The sequence below is a fragment of the Acanthochromis polyacanthus genome, chromosome 1, assembly GCF_021347895.1.
Source record: "Acanthochromis polyacanthus isolate Apoly-LR-REF ecotype Palm Island chromosome 1, KAUST_Apoly_ChrSc, whole genome shotgun sequence".
Lineage (NCBI taxonomy): Eukaryota > Metazoa > Chordata > Actinopteri > Pomacentridae > Acanthochromis > Acanthochromis polyacanthus.
In genome coordinates, this window is record NC_067113.1 from 64,882,646 (window position 1) to 64,898,135 (window position 15,490).

General features: G+C 40.0%; 1 protein-coding gene across 4 annotated transcripts in view; it reads left to right on the forward strand.

Moving 5' to 3' along the window:
• The window catches only part of LOC110966563 (EF-hand calcium-binding domain-containing protein 6), a 34,527-nt gene that overhangs the window by 3,021 nt on the left and 16,016 nt on the right, over positions 1-15,490 (forward strand). For all 4 annotated transcript variants that reach the window (XR_007944447.1, XM_051953917.1, XM_051953916.1 and 1 more), the window contains 4 exons: positions 2,196-2,351; positions 6,183-6,402; positions 10,210-10,324; positions 11,124-11,230. Coding sequence is in view for 3 of the 4 variants with exons in the window: in XM_051953917.1 (XP_051809877.1) it covers positions 2,196-2,351; positions 6,183-6,402; positions 10,210-10,324; positions 11,124-11,230 (598 nt within the window). In the remaining variant the exon portion in view is untranslated. The remainder of the gene's footprint in view (positions 1-2,195; positions 2,352-6,182; positions 6,403-10,209; positions 10,325-11,123; positions 11,231-15,490) is intronic.

Sequence of the window (15,490 nt, forward strand, 5' to 3'; positions counted from 1 at the left end):
GGGATTTCTGAATCTCGCTGTGAGCATGTTCCCGCTAAAGGGTCGATGTTGCACCAGATGACCAACACAGACGTGGACAGGTCTAGAGCTACATATTTCTCACAAGAAGAGCAAACTATTCCTACACCAAAATGAGGAATTTTAAGACATAACAAAGGACCCTAAAAATAACAAAGTTGCTGCAGCCGCATTCCTATATGAATGGTTACAAATGCTAACTGTGTGACTATAAGAACTGGCTTGTCACTGCCCCATTATTAAGGCATAAGTAGATCTGACAAGAAATTACTTACATTACATTCAAAAGGTTGGGGGTCACTTAAAAATGCCCTTATTATTAAAAGAAAGACCTTTTTTTGTCAATGAAGATAACATTAAATCATAGGCGTTTCTAGCCCATTTTTGGGGGTGCTTCAGCCCCAAATTGAATCCCAGCACCCCTAAAATTTAAAAGATATTTATTTTTATTTTTTGTATCGCATCTCATTGTTTTTTTCGAAGAAAAGAGCCAGGTTCAGGTAAGAGTGTAAGATCAAATGGTTTATCTATCGAGTAATGTTGTAAGTTGGATCAATGTATCAGTGTTTATATCTGTTATCAGATATAAAACACATTGTTTGGTTATTTACCTTCAGATTGACATTACAAAGAGAGAGAGAGGACGTTATTTATTTGTATTCTTATTGGTATTTTTTCATATTTATATAATTTTTCCTCTAGCTGAATACAATCTATTTGTGTATGATTGTCAGTCCAAAGAGGGAGAGATGAAAAAGGGGAAGGAGAAGAAAGAGTGCAAGGTCAGGAAGAACCAGGCAAGAAAATAAACAGAGAATAGTGGCAAGCAAAACAGCAACTGTTAAGATGACAAAGAAAAACATCCATTCACAATATAATTTTTCATATATGTCATGGAGGTTATGTGTTCTCCCCACATTAAATGCTTTCCAGAAGCACGCTTAACAGATATCAGTGGACTTCATTCTAAACAGAACATCATTACATTTTCCTAATTATCTATTTGTTTTTCTATTTGTTTAATTTCACTATAAAAGGAAGAGAACAAGGAGAGACTCTGGGAGATGAGAGCGTGCAGACCAGGGAAAGAAATGCTGTGCATCACATTTCAAATAAAAGTCAAAAAATAAGTCCTAGGTCCATTTTTGTTTTGTTTTTTGGGGGGTTTTTTTGGTGCTTGGTATAGGGGGCTGGTTTACTCCAGAAACATACATGCTGTTTATGTGTATGTTGAGGAGCTGCTGTATCTAAATGAGTCGTCTTTTCCCAAAAATTAGGACTACGATATGTTTCTTTTGAGATTCCAGTGCATTCCTCCTTTGCGGTGATTCAGCATTTAAATAAACTTTATCAGACTGGATGGTTTAGTCACAGACCTTTTCAAAAAGTGTTATGCTTTTCTTTCAGAAATGTGGGAGTGAAACTGCATTAAAATGTACAAAACAATGAAGAAATTTATCTCGCCTAGCTGGGCACCTCTGGGTGCTCAGCACCCCTAAACCTCTGATCCTAGAATCGCCCCTGCATTAAATAAATGATAAATCCAGTGTAGACATTGTTAATGTGGTAAACGACTGATTTTTAATGGTTTTAATGAGATTTTTAATCTCCATAGGGGTACAGAGGAACATTTCCAGCAACCATCACTCCTGTGTTCTAATGCTACATTGTGTTAGCTAATGCTGTTAAAAAGGCTAATTGATGATTAGAAAACCCTTGTGCAGTTATGTCAGCACATGAATAAAAGTGTGACTTTTTAAGAAATTGAGTGACCCCAAACTTGTGAACGGTAGTGTATAAGTTTGTATACTTGTTGCACGTTGCAGTGGACTGCATATGCAACTTTGCTCAACTTGTGTGAGGCTGTTTTATCCTCAGTGAACCAGTTTTTATCAATATTGCTTAGCTTTAGGTGCACCAGGAAGTTGCAGCACAAGTAGCAACCGTTCTACTGTATACTGTTCTACTATCTTTGTGATCCAAAAAATACAGCTTAAATGTTACAATATGTGACAAAAAATAGCCTTCGTCACTGCACAAATAAGTCAAGATCACACCATAAATTTGTATCGCTCCTAAAATGTGTGTTATGTTTGACTGCTGAAAGATGAAACTACTCACCTTGGCTCAGTCTGGATTTCTCTCAGCTCACTCCCAGACTGTCTTTGTGTTTTCAGACTCTGCATGTCCTCCTCCAGCTCTAGACTGGGCAGAGCTGACAGCTGCTCCACAATGGTTTCCTACAGCGACTTCCTCAGAAACCTGGGAGTACCTCTAACAGATGTAACAAACACATCCTGCTGCTCCCACAAGAACACAGCTCATACTGAGAGGTGAGCTGAGAGAGAATGATACAAGTGCTGAGCTGCACCGACTGAATTTACTCTTACATATGTCTTAGGCAACAGACAGAAGAGATGTAAATCTGATTTCCCAGAAAATGTGGCCTGCTAACATAGGTTATTTAAAGTCTCCTTTTGTATACCGTGCAAAATGATGTGTGCAGTGTTTGACAAAGTGATGAAATAAAAAGGGTTTAAAGTTCCAAACCACTATAACAAACTACATTTTATAGTATAAAATAGGCAGAGGTGTGCAACAAACCCGGCCTCGTTTGCACAGAGATGACACACTAACCCTGTCGGTGGAGCCTCCTCTGAGTGATGCGATTAGAGCGTTTTGCTTCTGTTTGATGCCACCAAGGATACTCGTACACCACAGATGATGATCATGTGCTATAGATTCCAAAGTATCTACACACGTGGACAAAATTGTTGGTACCCCTCAGTTAAAGAAGGAAAAACCCACAATTCTCACTGAAATCACTTGAAACTCACAAAAGTAACAATAAATAAAAATTTATTGAAAATTAAATAATCAAAAACAGCCATTACTTTTGAATTGTTGATTAACATAATTATTTAAAAAAACAAACTAATGAAATAGGGCTGGACAAAAATGATGGTACCTCTATAAAAGATTGAAAACTATTTGACCAGAGTGACATGATTAACTCAGGTGTGTCATTTAATTGACATCACAGGTGTTTCCAAACTCATAATCAGTCAGTCTGCCTATTTAAAGGGAGACAAGTAGTCACCCTGCTGTTTGGTGAAAAGGTGTGTACCACACTGAACATGGACAACAGAAAGCGATGGAGAGAATTGTCCCAGGACATCCGAAAAAAAATGATAGACAAACATCTTAAAGGTAAAGGCTATAAGACCGTCTCTAAACAGCTTGAAGTTCCTGTGACAACAGTGGCTCATATTATTCAGAAGTTCAAGACCCACGGGACAGTAGCCAACCTCCCTGGACGTGGCCGCAAGAGGAAAATTGATGACAAATTGAAGAGACGGATCGTTGGAATTGTATCCAAAGAGCCCAGAGCAACCTCCAAAGAAATTAAAGGTGAACTCCAAGGCCAAGGTACATCAGTGTCAGATCGCACCATTCGTCGTTGTTTGAGCCAAAGTGGACTTCATGGGAGACGACCAAGGAGGACACCACTGCTGAAAAAAACTCATAAAAAAGCGAGACTGGAATTTGCAAAAATGCATGTTGACAAGCCACAAAGCTTCTGGGAGAATGTCCTTTGGACAGATGAGACCAAACTGGAGCTTTCTGGTAAGGCACATCAACTCTATGTTCATAGACTCAAAAAGCAAGCATACGAAGAAAAGAACACTGTCCCTACGGTGAAACATGGAGGCTCAGTAATGTTTTGGGGCTGCTTTGCTGCATCTGGCACAGGGTGTCTTGAAAGTGTGCAAGGTACGATGAAATCTGAAGACTATCAAGGCATTCTGGAGAGAAATGTGCTGCCTAGTGTCAGAAAGCTTGGTCTCAGTCGCAGGTCATGGGTCTTCCAACAGGACAACGATCCAAAACACACAGCCAAATACACCCAAGAATGGCTGAGAGAAAAGCGTTGGACTATTCTAAAGTGGCCTTCTATGAGCCCAGATCTGAATCCCATTGAACATATGTGGAAGGAGCTGAAACATGCCATTTGGAGAAGACACCCATCAAACCTGAGACAACTGGAACTGTTTGCTCATGAGGAGTGGGCCAAAATACCTGTTGACAGCTGCAGAACGCTCATTGACAAATGCAGAAATCGTTTAATTGCAGTGATTGCCTCAAAAGGTTGTGCAACAAAATATTAAGTTATGGGTACCATCATTTTTGTCCAGCCCTATTTCATTAGTTTGTTTTTTTAAATAATTATGTTAATCAACAATTCAAAAGTGATGGCTGATTTTGATTATTTAATTTTCAATAAATTTTTATTTATTGTTACTTTTGTGAGTTTCAAGTGATTTCAGTGAGAATTGTGGGTTTTTCCTTCTTTAACTGAGGGGTACCAACAATTTTGTCCACGTGTGTAGGTTGATTCCACAATCTTCAAGCAGTCTTTGAATCCTTGGTCTTCCAATCCTTTGCTGACCTTCTACAAGCTTGCCATAGAACAGTTGTTTGGGTGACCTGTTGTCATCCATTCTTACGAAATGTCCTGCCCACTGTAGCTGCCGTTTTCTGATCAGACAGACAGACAGACAGACAGACAGACAGACGCTGATTGTTACGTAACTCCGCCACATTCCTTGGTGGAGTAAAAATATAGGTTAAAACGACTGTCACTGCACACATGACAAAGCACAACACTAGCATCAGTCCAGAAACATTACAGCGAGTGTAAAAGACAGTTTTTACGCCTGAAGTTGATGGAAGCTCACACCTCATTTACTGGACTCGACAATTTAAGTTTTACTATTACGGTTTCCAGTGGTGATGAAGACAACGTTTGTAACAAGTCAAATTAATAAGACTCACTAGAAATAAGTATCATCCTTTTTTTCTGACAAATTAGGAGCTGAAGTTTAGTTTGTTGATTCCAGCTGTTGGTTTGAGTCTTTCCTCTGAGTTTATTAAATACCAGCAGCATCAGACAACAGCAAGATGCAGATGAGTGCCTCCAAAAAGATAGACGTGCATGCATTTACTCATAGATGAAGTGGAAAGGGAATCGATCAGGATCAGTAACTTTGTGTTCTTTTCTTCACTCAGGCAGGTGAACCGTCACACACAGAGTCACACTTTAGAAGCTGCAGCTTTTTTTTTTTTGTTTGTTTAAACAGTCACTGTCTTCAGGATGAATGCACCACAGCTGTGGGGGTGTTTACTGTTAAAAGTCTGATCTATTTACTAAAGTCATGACATGGAACTTTATGGGTGAACTTCTTCTCCTCAGATACTCTGCAGCATCTATTCTGCTGGCCGATTTAAAGCATCAAATTACGAACATTAAATAAGTATTAGATCATTAGTAAATGAAGTAGAATAAGTTTCATAAGATATTATATAATTGCCTATCTATCCATCCACACAGTTACCTCCCCCGCCACCTTCTTCTCAGAATCTCACTCCAACTGGTAGCTGAAAGTTGGCTGCGATGTTGTATGTGTAGTTCTGTGTGTTTCACTGACTTGAGCTGTGTAGTTCATTGTCTTTTTTGACTGTCTGTAGAGTTATCTGTATTTCTATGACTTCTGTGATCGCTATCTGTATATGGAAGAGAGAAATGTGGAGACAAGTGGTACAGCTCAGAGATCACCAAGCCAGAGTGCAAATACAGAATTCAGCAGCTACACACACACAAAGCACATGCTGTTTCCTTTTTAGATCAGTTTTGTTAGCACTGCTCATTTTCACTGAAATTATTCATTTCTTGGTTTTATATTTTTCTAGAGCAAAACAGATGTCAGAAAGTCGGATACAGGTTATAGCTTCGTCTTTACTACTTCATTTTCACTGTCTGCCCTGTGTAGGGCTGATTTAAAATTACTTTAGCGTAGATTTTGTTGGGTTTAAAGTTAATGAAATGGAAAATTGCCATGTAAATGTATGGAGAATTTCAAAGAGGTGCTCAGTGCAAAATGGGAGGTTCTTCAGCAATCAGAGCCTGTATAGAAGTACGACTAAGGGATGCTTCAAGGCCACATAAGCTTTATTAAAGATTTCAGTTTTAAGCCTAATCATAAAAGTACCAGCTAGTGGTTGAATGACGACATACTAGTACAGATGTATCTTTTTTTTTTTGTTTAAAGCCTGTTCACAGTCACGCTACTGTTGTCTTAGTACTTACTGCTCTGCCTCCTCAGACCATTCACATCATCTCAGTCCACACTGCAGTCCATCAGACAACAGAGTCCCTGCAGCCAGCAGACTGGTCTGGACACCTCTGGTATCCTGGACGTGGTTTTCCAGAGGATGAGGCTGAGATTAGAACAGCGTCAAACCAGCCTGGGTGACCGGATCCAGGCCCTCATCCACACTGCTGATGAAGATGAAGAGACGCTGTCAGAGGCTGATGTTCAAAAGGTGAGAAGGGAGCAAATTAATCAATCCTCCAACACACCACTCGAATCTTAGCGTCTGTAGTGAAAGTTATGTGGTGTGCCTGCTCTACCCTCCTTATGCAAACTTCATTGCTCTTTTAAGGTGGAAAGTGTAATGTTTTTTTGCGCAGAGATGTCACTACAATTTTTTAGCATTGCACCGTTAATATAGTGATGTGTAACACTTGACTGGGTTTGGTGTTCACTGATCTAATTCCATAGTGCTGTTTTGTTTCCTTTCTTATTTTTTTTAACATCAATACAACTGTTGATTTTGACAGATCAGCTGTTTTTATTCCCTCTGATTAAGCTGCCAGACAAAATGTTTCGGTAGACTCCTGAGTTCATTTTGCTGCTGCAGTCATGTGTTCCATCATCAATGAAGATTAATGAGCCCTTCCCAGAAGAATCCATGTAATATCATTACCTCCACTGTGTTTCACAGATGAGCTTGTATGTTTGGGATCATGAGCAGATCCTTTCTGTCTCCAAACTGTAGTCTTTCCATTCCTTTGGTAAAGGTTCATCTTTGTCTCATCAGTCCATAAAACTTTGTCTCAGGATTTTTGAGGCTCATCTCTGTCCTTTTTGGCAAACTCCACCCTGGCTTTCCTGTTCTTCTTGCTAATGAATGGTTTGATATTCTAGTGTAGCCTCTGTACTTTTGTTAATGAAGTCTTCTGTGAACAGTAGATTGTGATACCTTCACTCCTGCCCTCTGGAGGTTGTTGCTGATGTCACTAACAATGGTTTTAGGTTCTTTCTTTACAACTCTTTCAATGTTTCTGTCATCAACTTCTGTTGTTTTCCTTGTTCTACCCGTTCAACATCTACTACTTAGTCCACCAGTGGTTTCTTTCTTCTTCAGGGCATTAAAAATGGTTGATCTATCTATGGCCAGTGTTTGTGCATTGGCTCTGATTGATTTTCCATCCTCTCTCAGCTTCACAGTGGCTTGTTTTTCACCCATAGACGGCTCTCTGGTGTTCATGTTGGTTACACCTCTAACTATAGCAGCAGTCTGCACAGTCAAAACCCAAATCTGAAACTGAACGTAGACATTGAACGATATTTATAGATTGAATAATCAATGTAATAGGACATACCAGGACAACAAAACACACCTGTCAGTCACATGTTCCGATACTTTTGCTCACATGAATAATGTGTGGGTTCAAATAAAAAGTGCTATCTTCTGAGTTGTGCATCAGATCCAGATCTAAATACCTGGAAATCAAAGCTGAAATGTTCATCTCATATTCATCTTTTGATGTCAAACACAAATATTTTCAGTGTATAGCAAAAATAAAGGAATTGGCCTCACTGTTCCAATACTTTGGAGAGGAGTGTAACTGTCCAAATACCTTCAGTCTGTGTATAGTTTTTTTTTTTTTTTTTTAAATACACTCAGTAATTTATACTACTACTAACTCAGATGTCTTGTCATTGTTTCTTCAGGATATTAACTTATCAACAGGTTGTCTGGATTACACTGTTGTGTTTAAAGTATATCCTCACAAGTGCTCAAAGTACTCTAAGTGAACTACCTGTGATGTATGTGAAATTTTGTACAATTAGAGAAACTGAGGGTGAGAACTTGTAGCAGAAAATGGGCGGAAATGTCAAAGAAGCTGCGATGGCATTAATTAGACGCTAAAAATACAAGACACGGGTTGCTTGTTACAATGCGGCAGTTAACTATTAAAGCAAGGGCATGAGGCTGAAACTGAATCATCACACACTCCCACCTGAGCTTCACAACATTCAAGTTGGTCCCGTTATGTTTCACCCACTCCAGACTGACTAATGTTTACTGAGCTGTTACTTTGGTGAGACGCTCTTTTTGATTTCTAACAACTTACATGTCATTTTCATAATTCTGGCTGTCATTCCTTTAGGTTATGATAGCATTATACTTATTAAAGAAACTGCTGAAGTGTGGGGACACTGTGACAAACTAAAAAATGCCAGATGATTAATAACTTTTGATCGAATCAGACAAACACTATTTTGCAATACTTGCAAATCGTGTTTCTTTTCCACTAGGATCATTCCAAGATTGGAGGACATTTGGGCTTTAAAATGTTTGAAAAATAAACCTTCTCTATTACTGTTTCCTGCTCCATATTCATCAATAATAGATAATAAACCATCAAAGGCTTGATTAGCTCAGCTTACACATCAATGGCACCATTTTTATTCCATGTTTTGTGTTGTTTGCTAACCCTACTCTAATCACAGTAACAGGGTTGCTAATCCATGCTAATGTGATCTTTTTTCTCAGCAATAGAAGCTAGATATTTAGCTAGCTGTTACTGCTGACCAAGAGGACAAACTGACTGATGGAAAGCAGTCCAAAGAATGAGACTGATCCTGATAATATGAGGTAGAGGGAGACATTCAATCAAGGCTGACAATGTGATGAAAATATGAAATATAGAAGAGAGGATATAGTTTTCCTCTACCCATTCTTTAGGAAATCTGTTAGATGATGTTAATTCCAGTGTTTGATGAGATTCACTGTTTTCTTCTTCTACCAGATAAATAGGTTAAAAAATAAATGAAATAAATAATATGATGATTAAAACTTTTCCCCAGCAATTACAAGAGACATTAATTATAAAAAATAGTGCCGAATAAAGGAAGTTTAGGTTTCTTTTTAACTGTTTTATTTGAGATTCAATTTGGTCATCAGGGGGTGGGACAAGAAAAAAGTAGCATTTTAGGGGAACTTCAGACTTATTTATTAGATTTGAATATTAATATTTAAATCTAATATTTTGTGCATGGATTATTTGAAATTTAATGGGTGGGATGTAAAATGTCCTCCAAATTCTGAAGTGACCAGTGACATGGACAAATAATTTTTCTTTCTACACTATATTTTTAATAATTACCTTCAAGTTTTCAGAGGAAATTTTACTCTGCATAAAACAGAGTAGGTTTAAACACAGTCACCCTAAAAGCCTCAGTATGCAGCCTGGTAATAAGAGACATTAATCAGAACGAATATTTAAATAGAGGGAAAAGCATTCTTGAACAGTCTGATAAGGATGCAGTATAAAAGCAGTTGTTGTTGTCAGCTCAGAAATCTCTATAGGAGGGAAGATGCCTCAATATAAATCAGATTTTACAGACATTTTTTAAAGCTAAATCTATACTAGATGACACATCTGTCCCAATTGTGGAGACAATTTGATTATTTTCTTCTCTAATGGCTGCCATCCTATTTGTAAAGAAGTTCAAAAAGTCATTACTCCTGAGATGTAAAGAAACACAGAGTTCCACAGAGCTGTGGCTCTTTGTCAGCCTGGCTGCTGTGCTGAAAATAAACCTGAGCTTCTGAGTTCTTGTTTTTCTCTAAAAATGATGAATAATATGCAGCTTTGGCGTTACATCCACATGCCGCATTCAAATCTAATCACAGCACAGAAAACAAAATGAAGAGCTTTTAAAATCTCTGCCAAACAATCATCTATCCCAGCCACAGCTGGATGGAAAACTTGGTTTGATGTCACAGTGAAAAACAGTTCTTTCATTTATTAAAGCTGATTAATTCATTTTGTTTTCATTATGACACAGTGAATGTGAGCATAAACTGGAAGCATGGGTACTGTACTTCATGCTGTTTCTTTTTGTTTCAGCATTTTAAGTATTCCACAGTTGACCGGTAAAAGATGCAGGTCAGAATTTATTTTGCACCTGTTGTACCTCTGACCCTGAAAAGTCAATGCAACGTGGCCTGAGGTACAGCAGACCACCGAACCTCCTCTTCTTGTTTTGCCCCCAGATACTAGAGGACACCTGGGTCATCCTGGATGATAAGCATTTCAGCAGATTCACAGAAATGTTGGGCTTCAGGGGCGGACGGATCCAGCGCTCAGTGTTCCAAGCAAAGTACGAGGGTGAGAAAGAAGAGCGGCAGCCAGAACATCTTGACCAGTGGCGTCAGCAATCCCATCAGTTCTGCATGGCAGGGTTTTCAATGCTTAAATAGAGATTTCAAAAATCCCTTCCTACTCCCCACCAGGCTGCTGTCCCCTTCCACTCCATCTTGCCTCACATCCCGACTCCTTCCCCACCCACGGTGATCAAACATAAGCCCCCTGCTTCCTGTGAAATTATGTCTTTCTTAGCACATGAGCCATTGAAGAAATCATCCTGGATTATAAATAGAGTAAGAGTGAGCCTCTTCGTCTCTCATTAGCAGAGTGGAGCAGCACACAGATTCAGAATCGCACTCATTTCTGCTTGTTTGGGCTAATTATGTGCTTTGGAAGCAGAAAACAGAGCAGCAGGGCATCACTCTAATTTGTATCCACTACAAAAAATAAAAAATAAAAAGGTACACAGTAGAGAGAACAACAACAAAATAAATAAATAGAAAAAGCATAAAACAAAGGCAGGACACAAAGTTAGTCATGTTTGTGGGACATAAAAATTGAATTTTCTAGATTTAGAATATAAGTGTGCTTTTAATTAAATGTAAATTAGGTCAGGCAGTTAAATGCCCAGTGTGGCTGCCAGACATGAAGGGCATGCTGCGGAGTGTGGAAAAACACAAATAACTCACAAAATGGAACAGAGATCCCAATTTGTTGAGTTTAATTCCCTCACAAACAGGGAACAGGTTAATTGTGTGTCTGATTAAAAGGGCAACTATCAACACTCTCATGATTTAACAACTGTTTCTGGTTTCGACAGAGGCCACAGCCAGAGAGCAGCCGCAGGACTCCAAGGAAAAGCTCCTCCACACCTCTGCTGAGCAGTGCCTGGCTGCCATGAGGACCAGGATCCAGACCATCCATGGGGTGGGTGAATGATGCACACTGGCTACTTTGATAAGATGATAACATTTGGATTTAATTTCATTTATGGGGGCAGGACTGACATGCAATAAAGGTTCTGGACAGTGGTTTTAGTTTTTGTTTCATGTAATTGGCATTCTGTTTTTGTTCACGTGTCCCGTGTGTGGTTCAAATAACATCCCCAAGCACCACAGATTAACAGGAAACCATGCATGCATCTATGTGATCACAAATGCTGGAGCTGATGTTGGACATCATGTGATTCCAGTATGACTGCAGTTTTACTCTGTTGTACAGCATTCGGCAGATTTTTGGTAGTTAGAGTTAAGAAGAATGGCAATGACCTGCAACAAATGGCCTCCAGGACACCATTAGATGAAAATGTCTTCTTATAGGAGTGCTGCACAGGTTTGTCCATCCATTATCTATACACCGCTTAATCCTCATTAGGGTCATGAGGGGCTGGAGTCTGTCCCAGCTGACTTACGGTGAAGACAGGGGACACCTGGACAGGTCACCATATAGAGACAAACAATCACACTCACATTCACACCTACACACTACTTAGAATCACCAGTTAACCTCAGCATATTTTTAGACTGTGGGAGGAAGCCAGAGAACCTGGAGAAAACCCACACATACACCAGGAGAACATGCAAACTCCATGCAGAAAGATCCCAGGAAGGCCGGGATGTGAACCAGGGATCTTCTAGCTGTGAGGAGACAGTACTAACCGCTGATTCACTGTGCAGCCCTGCATAGGTTTGCGCTGACTGCGTACATTTTTTTCATCTCTCTGACATTGTTATAAAATGCAGAAATGATTGGGTTTTACATTTTTTTAATTCTCAGAAAAGTTTAACTACGTTTTTATTTTATTTTGGGAGCGGGATTTCTGCATTTGTATTGACATTGCTTGAACAAATACACAGAAGAATTAGGTGTTTACTTGCAGGGTGGATTTTTTCTATATCCCATAGCAGTTTGTAATTAATCATAATTACAGAACAGTATCATTTATGAATATTTTTCATTAGTGAAAAAGTCAGAATAAAATTGATTCTTTAGTCGCAGTTTTGATGATTCAAAGGTCTCTTTCTCTAAAAACTGTCATTGCACTTTGACTCCACCTCGACATCTTTATTTTCTGACAAGTTTTTGTGATTTGGTTTCTAAAATAATTTATTTAATGCCCTGGTTTAATTTGAATTTCACTGTGTAGTAGATGTAAAATGTGATGAAGTGTTACCGTGAGAAACCATCAAAAGTCTGACTGAGAGCTGAACTGTTTGAGTGGCTGACCCATAAACAGGGGCTATAGTCCCCAACGTAGCAGTCATGGGTTTGAATCCAGCCCATGGCCATTTACTGCATGTCATTCCCCCACTCCTCTACCCATGTTTCCTGTCTCTCTCTCCACTGTCCTAAAAAAAGAAGTCTAGCTGACACAACATTTAAAACACTGTCAGTCATGCTGCATAGAGTGTAAACTGCAGCTTTTACAATATGCTAATTACAAATTTTCAATTCCAAATCCAATATGAAATCAATAAATTGTTCAGCTCTATTTCCAAGTCTGTTCATGCTTTCCACATCATCCCTCTAATGCAGCAATTAAAATGAGCATATATTTTTGAATTGATAAGATGCAGTTTCATGCTTTTTTATGTCTACCAGAAACAATTTATTCATTTATTCTATTGAGGTGTAACAGGCCAGATTAACCGCCCCGGCCAAAGTATGCAAAGGGCTCATAAAGATTAATCTGGGGTTAATCTGGCCTGTTACACCTGTCAGAAATCAAAAACTGAACATAGAAAGCTAAATTACTCATATTATGAACATTTTAGGAGTGTAGGGTCTCCATGAAAAGTGTCAGGCACTATTTTGATTCCAGAGTAATTTGAAATACTACATGTTCTAGAAATAAGTATAAAACTATTTATGGCATTTTACAGACTTGAGTTTGATATTTCCAGTCAAAATCAACAATAAACAACAAATGCACCCCCTATCAAATAGCATTTCAAGGCTGAACAACAGCACTTACTGACTGTAAATGTGTCTTTGAAAAAATCTGCCCAGATTCATTTTTCAAGGAAGCTAAAAGTGGTGAATGTAATTTCACAACTGTGAGACTTACAGAGTTAATCAACACAAGTGATTCTGCTTTCTGAATTAAACAACCTTTCTGTGATCCATTTTCTACCTGACAGTCCTGACTAAACCCTAAGTCTTCATTCTCCACATGCCTGCATGCCAAGCTTTGATCTGAGCTCCAGTCAGTAACATCTATCTGTGTCTACCTGCCTGTTGCTGGTGTGTGCTCTGTGTCTGCTGGGCCTATGAGGCGCGCATGGGAGGCGAGTGTACATGTCAGCACCTGCTGTATATGACACTTCCATTCACAGTATACTGTAGTTGTACTTGTTTATGTTTATTTATTTATGCTTTCCTGATAAAATGATGAATGATCTAGTTTACTGACAGCAGCTGTATTGACATTTGAAATGAATGATGAGAAGATTGGATTGTCTATTGGACTCCATTGCCCAGCTGTAGTGTTGCATAGTTCTTGCATCAGTCTTTAGATTTGTGTGCATAGCTGCATACCTGCAAGTCAAAGTGATTGCGTAATGGTGGCCAGCGTGCAGAACTGGCCTCCCTAAAGTCAATCACTTCACGTTCTGCTTCCTTCAGAAACATGCAAGCAACTAGAAATGCACCACATTTTGGAAGAGAAGAAGAATAAGGATGCAAGGAGAAAAAACAAGACATAATGTACACATGCATAACACACACCTGTGCTCAGTGGTCATTGTGTTTGTGGGTACATCTATATTAAATGGTGCCGTGATTTTTGCACAAATTTTTTCAAGATTTCAGCCGTCGGATGTTGCAAATTTCTGTGTGGAAAACGTCCTGCATCGTTCCAGTTCCCAAGAAGAATCGCCTGCGGGAGCTGCGCGACTACAGGCCGGTCGCACTCACGTCACACGTTATGAAGACACTGGAGCGACTGGTCCTGCGGATTGTACACCCTCAAGTGCTGGGAGGATGGGACCCCCTCCAGTTCGCTTATCAGGAGAAGGTGGGAGTGGAGGATGCCGTCCTCTACCTCCTACACCGTGCCCTCACATACCTGGATGTTGGGGGCTGCATGGTGAGGATGCTATTCTTCGACTTCTCTAGTGCTTTTAATACCATCCATTCCAGCCTTCTCCAGGAGAAACTGAACATCATGGCTGTGGACCCCCACCTCGTGACCTGGATTTCGGATTATCTGACTAACAGACCACAGTTTGTCCGAGTGGGGGGCTGTAGGTCCTCAACACTGACCTGCAGTATTGGAGCACCTCAAGGCACAGTATTGTCGTCCCTCCTCTTCACTCTTTACACCTCTGACTTTCGGTACAACTCAGATACATGCCACATGCAGAAGTTTTCTGATGACACTGCAATTGTGGCGTGTATTAGGGAGGGTGAGGAGGGGGAGTACAGGGGCCTGGTGAAGGACTTTGTGGAGTGGTGCCAGTGCAACAAGCTCCAGCTGAACACCTCTAAAACAAAGGAGCTGGTGCTGGATTTCCGCCGGCCGCCCCTGCTCTACAGCCCATTAACATCAGTGGATCTGAGGTGGAGGTGGTCTCCACCTACAAGTATCTGGGGCTGCAGCTGGACAACAGTCTGAACTGGGCAGCAAACATGGATGCTGTGTACAAGAAGGCGCAGAGCAGGATATATTTCTTAAGAAGGCTGGCGTCCTTTAAAGTCTGTTCTAAGTTATTGTACATGTTCTATCAGTCGATTGTATCTCGTGTTCTTTTTTATGCTGTTGTGTGCTGGGGGGGCAACGCTAAGAAAAGGGACACTCTAAGGCTGAACAGGCTCATAAGGAAAGCTGACTCTGAGGTTGGACTCGGCCTGGACTCTGTGGAAAAGGTGGTGGAGCAGAGGACGCTCTCTAAGATCAGGGCGATCCTTTCCGATCACAGCCACCCCCTAAATCTTGTGGTCTCTGGGCAAAGGAGTTCTGTTAGCTCCAGATATCTTTCATTGAGCTGCTCCACTGAAAGACTTAAAAACTCTTTCGTCCCTCGTGCCATCAGGCTGTATAATGCAGCCACTTCAGGGAGGAGCAGGAGAGACTGATGCTGGTCCTGAACTTTGTTTTTCAGTGCCTTAATTTTAAAGCACCTTATGGAGTTGCACTTGACTTTTTAATGTTGGATTTATTTATTATGGCTGTTGCTATTTGTCTTT